A 12493-nucleotide genomic window follows, 5' to 3' on the forward strand; every position below is an offset into this window, starting at 1 on the left:
ACAAATTTAGGGTTGTGGTAGGGTTAGTGCTGGGGTTAGAGTCAGTGTTAGTGTTAGGTATAGAGTTAGGGTTAGCAACAATAATGGAATCATTTAATCGGATATTCCAATCATGTGTGGGCTGCATCAGACTTTTTCTTTCGAAAATTCTGACGGACCTAGAAATAGAACATGTTTTAATTCTGTCTGACGGAATCAATTTCTATTGGGAAAACCATTCGTCTGTATGCTGTTCCGACGGACCAAAAACGAAGCAAGGGCAGCTTTTGGCTACTGGCTATTGAACTTCCTTTTTCGAATCCCGGCATACGTGTTGTACGTCACAGCATTCTAAATGATCAGACTTTAGTGTGATTGTGTGTAGGCAAGTCTGTTTCAGCGGAACTCCATTGAAAAAACGAGTTTATTCTGATGGAAAAAACGGTCCTGTGTACGTGACATTAGTGTTAGCATTAGAGATAGAGTTAGGGTTAATGTTAGTGTTGGTATTAGAGTTAGGGTTAGAGTTGGGATTAGAGTTTGGGTTAGTGTAAGCATTAGGAATAGTGTTAGCATTAGGGTTATGGTTAGTCCTAGGGAGTAAGTTAGGATTAGTGATGACATTAGAGATAGAGGTTGGGTTTCTCAATATACTGTATAACATCATGTTGTTAGGTCATAAGGCGCCTTTGGACACAAACCCTCAGGAGCCATTTAAAGTCCACTGTACCATTAAAAACCACCAAAAACTTTTTCATATTCACCTTCCCTACAAACTCCAATGCATTTCACTGAATGGCAACTCAGTTCTTTAATGCATTTATCACAAGTAATACAATGTAAGTAAATGAAGCAGACTGACAAAATCATGGAAGCACTCAGAATGTTGGTGGTGGTTTTGCAGGTGGTAGAGATGGCATTCAAGGACAAGACCGGTGAGAAAGTCCAGCAGACGGTCATGTTGAACAATAAAGAGAAGGTGGCGGCGTTTTATGTGAGCACCAACAATGTGTCATCCACCGTCCTCTATGACTACGATCATGTGAGTAATACATGTCCATGACTGCATAGAACTCGCTCAGTTCTACACTTAGATAGTGGCTTAATGTCCATCTGTAGCCAACATTTTGTTTTCGTTTTGGGGATTTTTAGAGTGGGGATGAGTTAGAAATACTGCAAGGTTTTTATTTCCGTTCATGATCCCCATTAGGGAGATTTTCACTTATTTTATTTCCAGACAGGTTTAGTAAAGTGCGGAAGGGTGAACTTCTGACAATGATTTAATTTTTCTCTGTGCCTTCTGGTGTAGACTACCGTTTGCTATTTCTAGTATAAGTGCTGCAGGGACAGGAAAATTACTGATTTCAAAATTATTTATAAAATATTTTTTTTCTCACTGAGTTACCTATGAGTAATTTTATAAAAAAAAAATCTGATCTACTTTTTTATTTACAGAATGTTTTTTGCTTTTTTTGTTGTGGGGGGTGTTTTGGGTTCTTTCATTTATTTTATTAATGTATATTTGTGGGTTTTGTTCCCTCTCTTGTGTATTTGATCTTTATTACTGTACTACCACTTTATTTTTATTTTACTTTTTTTTTTTTAAATAAATAATGTGGGCTTTTCTTATCTGGAGGTCCAGAATAGATGAAAGAAGATTTTGTAACCCTTTACAAACTGCAAAAATAGCTGTGAAAAATCTTGATGATTCACTAGATACAGCTTCAATTAGCGAGGACAATTAACTAGGACAAACCCTACATGTAAATTAATGGTAATGGTTAAATTCAATGCTATTTAGCAAAAATCCACCCTGACTTCTACAAATGTTAAAACGACTGTAGGCTTCCGTGTTTGACTCATACATTTTCCCTCCCACACCTCAGAGAATTGATTTCTATCTTCTAGCATACAGAATAGTAGCATACAGCATACAAAAAAGTGAAAAGGGTATTTAAAAAAAAGCACCCTCATTTTGCCTTCCCCAATAACCCATGCATATCGCTGAAATGGCAAAATTTAAAGTCTCTCAATTTTTGGCAAATGGATGGTTCTACTTACTCCTAGCCACAGAGTAATGAGGAATGGGGTCCACACTACTATTTTTTAGGGGGAACATAATAAATAGAACCAAAGTGTAGTGTTATAGCGTTCTTAAAGTGAGAAAAAAAATTTTTCATCTATATGACAGCAGCAATTATTTCCCAGTGACATATTCAAGGAAAACCGTGTATACAAAAAATGATTGTGCTAATAATACACAATAAAGCGCAGTGCATAAATAAATAACATTAAAAACTAAAAACAATTAATGTGCAAAAAAGTCCTTATGATGGATAAATTCATATATCAAGTCCATGTGAATAAGAAAATTCCATTAAAAGAATCCACCACCAAGTAATCGTGCAGAATTTCAAACAAAACGGCGCTTCACACCCAGTGAGCAGGGATGCTTACCAGATGTAGTGGACCACCTATTGCTAGGATGGTCATCAGGCAGAATATCCCTTTGCGGGGTGTACAACAAGAACTCCTGTGAGATACCTCCAGTATGGAACTAGACCCTCTCCGTGAACACATTCAAACAGACCACAGCAGGAACAATGTAGCCAAATAAAGATCATAAGGAGAGAAGGGAATTCCAATAGTATGATACCTTTTGGACAATTTATTGAAAAATAGCAAAGTCAAAAGGCTACTTACAAGGTTACAAAAGTCAATCTCGCATATAAAAAACAGATTTGCCTTCAAATTTTCAGATACGAACACCTGCACTTCCGGGTCATATGGCTCTTGATGGTGTCAGCGCGTAGCTCCGCCCAACATGTTTTGTCACACGTGACGTCTTCCTGGGGCATGGGCAACACACTGAGCCATCACGTTAAATAGCGTAACGAAGCCTCGTTTTCACAAAGCGGCCATGATGGATACAAGTCTCCTTCCAATTCATATCATCAACAACTATATTGTAATTGGAGATAACAGTGTTGATGTCCAGTTGAATGACCAATCGTAGACAGTGGGATTGTACTAATAAACATATTAGTCATACTGTATCATCAACATAAAGTATATGTTCTAAATGAAATCGTATTAAATCAACATTTAATAAAATCATGTGAATTTTTAGTTTTTGACCACTAGAGGTCCCCTCGTAGTATTATTATCCAATACAAATTATTTTTATTATTTTATTAAATTTTAAAACAATTTCATTTAGAACTTATTATTATGTTGATGATACAATATGACTAATATGTTTATTAGTGCATTCCCGCTGTCTACGATTGGTCATTCAATTAGACATCAACAATGTTTCCCAGCAAATCGGTAACGATGAAAGAAATTCCATATGAAAATTCTTCTACGACAAAGGCTTCTTTTGTCGTTTAGCGTTTCTGATCGTAAGCTGTATTTTTTTCTGATTTTTCTTGTACAAAAAGGTACACATTAAACGACAATCGTTCGTTCTGTACCTGTACGAGAAAAATGTTGGAGTTTGTCCCTTTGGGAATTTTCGTATGAAAATTCGGAATAGGCTGTCGAAAGTTGTGTACACGAAAATTCTTTGGATGAAAATGTTCGCCTGATTTTCTTATAGTGTGTAAGAGTCTTTATGCCCCTTACACACGATCTGAAAATCGGACGACAGAGCGTCCGTTTTTCTTTTTTTGCTTGCTAGTCGTATATCGAACCTGAAGAGTTTACTAAAGTTACGAAAATTATCGTATGACAGAATAAACAAATCGAAAGTGATGTCATGTGTTGTAGTGTATTTGTATTGTATTTTCGGACAACAACTGTACTGATTATATGAAAATCGTACGATCTGGTAAAAATTTTAATATCAGATGAACTGTCATGATCGGCTCCCGAAAGCTGTTTACTAACGATACGATTATCGTATGATCACGTCAAAAGCAGTATTTTATTGTACGATTTTTGGATTGTGTGTGTGAGCCATTAGGGGGGGACACAGGAACAGGAACAACTGGGCATAGAGACAAATTACACTGCAACAGCATTATGCTGTTATTCATGCTTTAAGTGGAGCTTTTTTTAGGGTTACAAAATCCTCCAATCATCCCCAACCATACTTTGATAACAGATCAGGTGGGGATCATCCTTTTATGTCCAGCCTTAAGCCTCATACACACGATCAGATTTGTATGCTCTACCGGACAATTGTCGGATTTTCTGTGGACAAATGTTGGATGGCAGGCTTATACATTTTTGTGGACAAATGTCTGCTGTCGGCTTTTTCGAGCGTGTGTACACAGGTCCGTCAGACAAAAGTCCAAAGTACAAACATGGAGGGTCGGAAGCAAGGACAAGCCGGAAGCTGTCGGTCTTGTAAACTAGCATTTGTAATGGAGAGTTCGTAATGGAGATTTGTGATGCGGCAAATTCTGAAATCTCGAAATGCAGAGCACATTCTCTTCTTCTTTAGGGCCGGTTCACACTGCGAGCCGCGGCGAGGCGTCTCCGACTTCCTCGCCGCGACTTGCAGGGGGGGTCAGGGGCGACTTGCAGAGGACTTCTGCATAGAAGTCAATGCAAGTCGCCCCCGAAGTCGCCCCGAAGTAGTACAGGAACCTTTTTTCTGAGTCGGAGCGACTCGAGTCGCTCCTCTCAGAACGGTTCCATTGTACTCAATGGGGACGACTTGCGGGAGCGAGGCGAGGCGAGCCGTGTCGCCTCGCCTCGCGCCGCAGTGTGAACCGGCCCTTAATGGGATAATAATGAAGCTGCTTTGCTGATGATACTGATGGAGTTCTGCCAAAAGTATTTTCAAAGGCTTTATTTTTCTAGTGATATCAAGAATAATATTATTGTGCTTGTTTTGTTTAGTTTTTTGGGCAAAGTTACCACAACACTATTATCTTGTAGTTTTTAATCTCAAAGATACAACTATGTTGGTGTCCCTTATTAATTTTACATTGTATTTTTGAAAATGTACTGGCCTACTCCCAAACTGACATTTGAAGTAAAACACATAGCCAAGTATTATTCTCCACAATTTTTTTATTATGCATTAAAAAAGAAACAAATAAAATTAGACATGGTATCTGCCAATAGAACTTAACCAAAAAGTGCATTCTATGCATCCAAAAATATAGAAAATATACCAAATCAAATCATTATTCAACCAAAAAATAAAATAAAAGCCTCATGCATGTGTCCTGCTTCTTAATATAGGGGGTCAACAATGCCAAGAGTTGGTGAAAGCAGGGGTCCGTCATCCAGAGATAATTCCGAAAATCATCCGCATTATTCTCCTGGAGCTCCTGCAGCAAAGGCATATGACATAATTGGTCGCGATTAATTAAACAACCAAAGTTTGGTCCAATAAATCCTCCTCCTCCTGTTCCTAGACTGGGCTTGAGTCAAAGCCATAACTCCAAGGCCAATAATAAATAACATGTTATCTCCTCCAATTCTGCAACATGTCTGGTTGAAGGGCCGTTCAGAAACTAACTGAAAAGTGCGAAATGAAAGGTGCGAATCAACACTCACCAAACTTCTACTAACACGAAATTAGCAGAAGGAGCACAAAGGGTGGTGCCTGACAATTTAACTTCATCTTTATCGGCTCATAGTACCTCTAGTACATTACTACATTCGTGTTTGTTGGCCAACAATTGTGTACCGCTTGTATGCAAGACAAAATCCAGGCACACACCCTTCCGATAAAAGTCAGACGCTTTGTCTGTGGAAAATCCAATTATGTGTACGAGGCTTTGGTCCTGCTTGTGCCCCTCCCTAGATGCACCCTGATAATACCAACTGAGATCAGGACTATGCAAGGTTCAACAATAGCAAAAACTTTACTAAATTATCGAAAGAAAGGGAAGAACTTTTATCTAATTTATCTGCAACATTTTCCAATAAGATCCTCTGTCTCATCCTAGGGTTTCGTCGGCTTCAGGCGCAGCAGTGGAAAGAGTTGTTACATCGTAAAGATGGGAAACCTCGATGTGCCAACAATGCCAGATATTCTGAAGAGCATCAGACAATTCCAGAATGCGGTAGGGACCATTATTTATGCAAATACACATAAGCTGAGGTTTCTTATACAGTCAGTGTGAGTGCCGGTGCTGGCTGCTGAGAATAAATACCACTGAGCAGATCTGACACAATTATAACTCAGCATTTTACCAGAATGTTTCATGTGCAGCAGCTGTGATAGTCTCATGCTTCATGCATCAGGTTAGGGTAGTGGAGTTGTTGACAATGTTCTTCATGTGTTAGGGGGGAACACCCTAAGATACAGAGCCAGGAACTCTGGTGGTAAGAGCTCTTTAACCCTTACAAACCACTTTGACCTACAGGTAAGCCTAGATTAAGGCTTACCTGTAGGTCCAAGCAATATCTCCTAAACCTATATGGTTTAGGAGATATTTGCCCAAAAACGGGCACCGCTGTCTACGGCGCATGCGCCGTAGACAGCGGCGCGCAGGCGCACTGAGCGCGGCATTCTCAGCGACGGAGCTGACGTGCGTGTCGGCTCCCGTGCGCATGCGCGGGAGTGACGTCATCGCGGCTTCGCCGAATGACAGCGGCGGAGCTGCGAGACCCCACCAACAAGATGGATGCGGCGGACTACAGGGGACAGCGGCGACTTCGCTGGCTCCTGTGTCAGGTAAGTGGCACATAATGGGCTACTATGCGATGCATAGTAGTCCATTATGCTTTGCCTTTGCAGGGAATGAAAGAGGAAGTAAACTCATCAGGGTTTACTTCCTCTTTAAGGCCTCATGTACAATCCTGCTGTTAAAGTTTAGGAGCAGCTGGGTGTTTTTTTTTCAGCTGCCCCTGAACTCTCCTCAATGTTATCTTATCAGTACATGTACACAGGGTCGTTTATAGTTGTTTCTAGGCAGTTTTTTAAAAAGTAAAAAAAAATGCCCTCAGGACGGATGTTCAGAGGCATTTGAAACATCAAATGCTTGTAAACGCGGTAACTCGTGTTTAGCCATGTTTCGTATAGGCGTTTTTAATGGAAAACAATTTTTGACTATTTTCAATGTAAAAAACGCTTCTAGATGCAATCGTGGCTAAACGTGTCATGTAAATGCGGCACAACGGCCATTTTTAAACTTCGGTTACTAGCTGTCAAGTTAAATTGTTCAGGAGAGGTTTAAAAACGTCCCATGTACAAGAAGCCTAAAAGAACTTCAGGACTGAAAAGATATCTAGCAGGTCCTGGTAAAAAATAAAAAAAGTAGCCAGCAGGTGGAACCACCTATAAAATTTGACCCTTTAATCTGCTAAGCCAGGCATGTCCAAAGTCCGGCCCGCGGGCCAATCGCGGCCCGCAGTCCGGTTTTGAACGGCCCGCCTGGTGTGCTGCGGGATCAGGGCTGTCAAATGAGCCGATCCCCGTCACTGTGTGAAGCTCCGTCGGCTTCAAAAGTGAAAGTAAAGTGCAGAGGAGTGTGCTGTGCTCTCTGCTTCCCCCTACAGTGCAGTACCCGGCTGAATGAGGAAATGGAATGGAAAGGTACTGTACTACAAGCTAGATTCGTTTTAAAAAGGCTTTATTTATGTGTATGTGTGTGTGTGTGTGCATGTGTGTCTGTATGTATGTATGTGTGTACATGTGTGTCTGTATGTGTGCATGTGTGTCTGTATGTATATGTGTGCATGTCTGTCTGTATGTATGTGCATGTGTGTCTGTATGTGTGTGTGTGTGCATGTCTGTCTGTATGTGTGTGTGTGTGCATGTCTGTATGTATGTATGTGTGTGCATGTCTGTATGTATGTATGTGTGTGCATGTCTGTCTGTATGCATGTGTGTGCATGTGTGTCTGTATGTATGTATGTATGTATGTATGTATGTGTGTATGTGTGTGTGTGCATGTGTGTCTGTATGTATGTGTGTCTGTGCATGTGTGTGCATGTGTGTCTATATGTGTGTGTGTGTGCATGTCTGTATGTATGTATGTGTGTGTGTGTGTATGTGTGTCTGTATGTGCATGTGTGTGTGTGTCTGTGCATGTATGATTGCATGTGTGTGTGTGTCCATGTATGTCTGTATGTATGCGTATGTGCATGTGTGTCTGTATGTATGTGCGTGTATGTCTGTCTGTATGTGTGTGCATGTATGTGTGTTTGTATGTGTGTGCAGCATGTGTGTCTGTATGTATCTGTGTGCATGTATGTGTGTGTGTGTGTGTGTGTATGTATGTCTGTATGTGCGTGTATGTGCGTGTATGTCTGTATGTATGTATGTGTGTGCATGTGTCTGTATGTGTGTGTGTGCATGTGTCTGTATGTATGTAAGTATATGCATGTGTCTGTATGTGTATGCATGTGTCTGTATGTGTGTATGTCTGTGTGTATGTGTATGCATGTGTGTTACTTTTAATCCAGACCCCCCCCCCCCCCCCATTCTTGTACCATCAGAACTGCTTTTGTGGTGCTTGTGTGTGTGATAGCAGCCAGGATTGCTGCTCCTCTGAAAAGCAATCCATATACAGATCGCTTTTCAGAGGCATTTGAAAGGTGGTAAAGAGGCATTATGTTGCCTCCTCACCACCTGTTTTAAGCCCGTAAATGTAGCATCACTATACCGCAACTGTGCAGTCTACACAGTTGCGGGGTAGTTGCAGTGCAGGCCCATTCACCCTGAGCATACCTCCAGCTGCAGCCACAGCATTTGTACACCCCCAGCTGCTCCCTCTGCAGCTAAAGGGGGAGAAGTTGGGGGTGGTAAAAACAGCTTAACCATGTAGTTTTACTGCCCCTCCAATAAGCCCTTGGTTCACATCTGCATGGCTGCATGCTGTGTGTAGGGCAGCCCATGCATTTCAATGGGCTTCCATACCCACAAAAATGCAAGGAAAGAAGTCCCAGAGCTTTTTTTTTTTTTTTTATTGCGCTGCACCAAAAGCACCCCATGTTTCCAATGTGTGGGGTACCATTAAGACTTAACGGTACCCCCAAAGAACAGAGCATTCGTCTGTGTGTCAGGCAAACGAGCGCGACAAAGGCACGAGAATTTTTGTTGGGCCAGGTATGAGTGCTCGAATGACCGAATTTTAATGGTTCAAAGAATGTCAGGCAAAATGGTCGGCCCTCACACATGTTCACTTCATTGAATCTGGCCCTCTTTGAAAAAAGTTTGGACACCCCTGTGCTAAGCAATCATTTCCAGAACATAGTTTTATAAAACTAGCCTTCTTTGGTCTTTCTTCCTCAAACAGAACACAACAAGCAGCAGTGATTTATCATACGACCTCGTGCCAGGTGAGGAGGCCGATAGGACAAAGCTGGGTGTACCCATCAACATTCTGTGTAGTGACATCCCCATCTCCTGGGCCACACTGGTGAGTTATTCTACAGGTCAATAATATGTCAGCTTCATGTAGTCTGGATGGGAAACTTCAGGATACAAATTTCTATCTGGGTAATGGTGTGCTTGAGACTTCGGGGCACTTTCAGTGCTATGCGAGCTGATTACACGTGCTCACACCTCTATGTTTTCAATAGCCACGCAGAGGTATTATTTTAGTTATAAATTATTGAGTAGTTTGTTGTTGCTTTTCCTTACAGTTCGTTTCATGAAATGTATTCCTCACACCTAAAGCCATGTGAGGTTGATAAATCAAACATGACCAAACGTGTAGTTTCCCAGAAGTTGTAGTGTCTACTGTTGTGTCAACATGATTATCCTTGTGGGTGGGATGTTTTTTTGGATGTGTTGTTTTCTGCCCTTGAGCTGTTGAATAATTATATTTGTATATTTTTATCTCTAGAATGACAACCCACACCTGCGCTGGAAGTTCTCACTCAAGTTCAACATCTTTGGCATTGATGTGACCTTTAAGTTTGAGTCTTGATCATTCCACTCTCATTTCTGGATTATATTGTTGGATTTCCAGAGCCTGAGCTCAAGAGCTGGTCTCCTGGGTTTACCAAGCCCCTCCAAATATTCCAATTGTCGTCTTTAGGGTCCACTGGAATTGAACTGATAGTATATCTGCCTCAGCCTTCAAGATTATACAGAAACCTACAGGACTGAATGACAAAATTGTAAATAATCAGGCAAGACAGACAAGAGTGATGGCACCACTATGACAGATCTCCAGTATGCAACAAGCAACCTGTGTCAGAACAAAAAAAAAAAAAAAAATTAAAGTATTGTATGATTTAGATCAGCCTTTCTCAACTTTTTTACACCTCAAACCCTTGAAATGATTTTCGGGTCTACAGGAACCTCTGCTAAAAAATTCATTAAAATCATAGTGGGGTCAACAAGAAAAACACCTTATGTTAGTGGTCACAGAGTAAAATGCCCCCTCAAAATGGTGGTCAGAATGGCACTCATACATACAGCTAAAATTGGCTGTATTTCCAGAGCCTGAGCTCAGGAGCTGATCTCCTGGACATTTCAAGTCCTCTCAAATATCTCCTTTTTGCCACATCTCTAGTAGTCAAGAGAACCCCTCTTAAAAAATGCATTAGGGATCAGTGGAAGCAATGTGCCTAACATTGGTGGCCAATGAGAAGAATGACGCTGGTACAATGTTGTGCAGATTGGCACCCCTACTTACTGTACAGACAGCTAAAAAGATCATTGGAGTCATGCTCTTGGCTAATCCAAGGGGCATTAGGCCCAGAACTATGCAGGCACCATCAAATGGAAGGTCAATAAGTCACAACTCTAGGAACTCCTAGCAACCCCTTGACCCAGAAAGAACACTAGGGATCCACAGAACCCTAGGTAAGAATGGCTGATTTTGAATGGTCATTTCGGAAGGCAGTAGATGTTGCTTTTAGCACAGCTTGGGTGACACTTTTAAACCTCAGTTCACGTAGTTTAGGGAAGCAAAACTGCAATTCCATCCATTCAAGAACTACAAGTCCCAGAAAAAAATCCTGCATTGTTATGTTGACAAGTCTCACTAAACTCAGGCAAACTTTGGTTCACCATCTTTGGTGGAAATACTGGCCCCAACACAGCTTAGCTGGAATTAGATAATGTGTCATAGCTTGAGTGTTGTGTCATCTCCTACTATGCCATGTTAGGCCGCGTACACACGCGTGGACTGTTCGCCCAACCTTGTTCGTCAAACAGTTTGAGCGGACAGTCCGCTCAAAATTAGCATGGACGGACTTGACCACACACGACGAACGAACAGTCCGCTGAAACTTGCGCGATGACGTGAACGGCACGTACGACGGGACGAGAAATACGACGTCCAATACACTGCAATGCAACCTTCGCCGTGTAAATCCTTTCTGAGCATGCGCGGAACTTAGTTTGACGAACAAGCCTACACACGGGCGGACTGTCCGCTCAAACCAAGTTTCAGCGGACAGTTTTACGGGATTTCCGAAAAACTTTGTTCGTCAGACTATCCGCTGAAACTGTCCGCTGAAGCCCACACACGAGCGGACTGTCCGCTGAAACACTGTTCAGCGGACAAAGTTGGGCGAACAGTCCGCCCGTGTGTACGCGGCCTTAGAGGAAGATTCTTTGAACTGGAAAAATTAAAGGGTCTGAAAACGTCTTTCAGAATCCTAAATTATTTTTACAGTGTTGCCTTTGAGCATCTTATAAAATATAGAAATTCATGCAAAAAAAAGTTAATTAAAAGGCATTCAGTCCCAATGACAAAGGAGCCTTGTGTTTTTTTTTTTTTTACTTGTGTGATAATTTGGTCAGTAGGACAGAACTACATTCACTTGTCAACATTAGAAGACAGAAGACACTTTACAAAGAGCAACTGGTGTGTTTACATTAAATATATGAAAAATAAACCCTTAAATCTGGAGTTTAATCTACCTAAATTCTGCCTTTCCTGATTCCTCCTTTCCCCATTTTTGTAGAAGCCCGCAGTTTAAGGTCCCTAGAGCAGTGGTTCTCAACTCCTGTCCTCAGGCCTCACTAACAGGCCAAATTTTAAGTATTAACTTGGGGAGATGCAGACTTGATTACTGCAATCTCTGAGCAGCAAATTATATCACATGTGATGTATTTCAGTTATCTTGCAAACCTGGCCTGTTAGTGTAAGGTGACCAGATTTTTAAAATGAAATCCGGGGACATATATTTTTTTTTTTTACTAGTAATGACAGCAATCATTGACTCATAGCGGGACTGCGATATTGGGGTGGACAAATCAGACACTAATGCCGCGTACACACGACTGCTTTCCCTGTCGGAATAAACTGAAGGTTTTTCCGACGGCGTTCCGCTTAAACTGTCTTGCCTACACATGATCACACCAAAGTGCGACCGTCTAGAACGCGGTATCAATAGCCAGTAGCCAATAGCTGCCATCACGTACTTTCTTCAGAAAATGCGTAGTTTTTGGTCCATCGGAACAGCATACAGACGAGTGGATTTCCCGATAGGAATTGCTTCCGTTGGAAATATTTAGAACATGTTCTATTTCTAGGTCCATCAGAATTTTTGAAAAAAAAAAAGTCAGATGAGGCATACACACCATCGGAACATCCGATGAAAATACTTTTTCTGTCGGAAATTACGCTCGTGTGTAAAC

At 41.3% G+C, this 12493-nt stretch overlaps 1 protein-coding gene across 1 annotated transcript in view; it reads left to right on the forward strand.

The window, feature by feature from the left end:
* Window positions 1–10137, forward strand: part of LOC143934313 (surfactant protein C-like) — a 33399-nt gene extending 23262 nt beyond the window's left edge. Inside the window, exons 3-6 of the mRNA XM_077457788.1 lie at window positions 884–1021; window positions 5892–6008; window positions 9189–9311; window positions 9741–10137. Of these exons, the coding sequence (XP_077313914.1) occupies window positions 884–1021; window positions 5892–6008; window positions 9189–9311; window positions 9741–9824 (462 nt within the window). The 3' untranslated portion in view covers window positions 9825–10137. The remainder of the gene's footprint in view (window positions 1–883; window positions 1022–5891; window positions 6009–9188; window positions 9312–9740) is intronic.
* The last annotated feature ends 2356 nt before the right edge of the window (window positions 10138–12493 follow it).

This window comes from Lithobates pipiens, unplaced genomic scaffold (genome assembly GCF_037356315.1).
Source record: "Lithobates pipiens isolate NorthernLeopardFrog02 unplaced genomic scaffold, aLitPip1_a1.2 Scaffold_27, whole genome shotgun sequence".
NCBI lineage: Eukaryota > Metazoa > Chordata > Amphibia > Anura > Ranidae > Lithobates > Lithobates pipiens.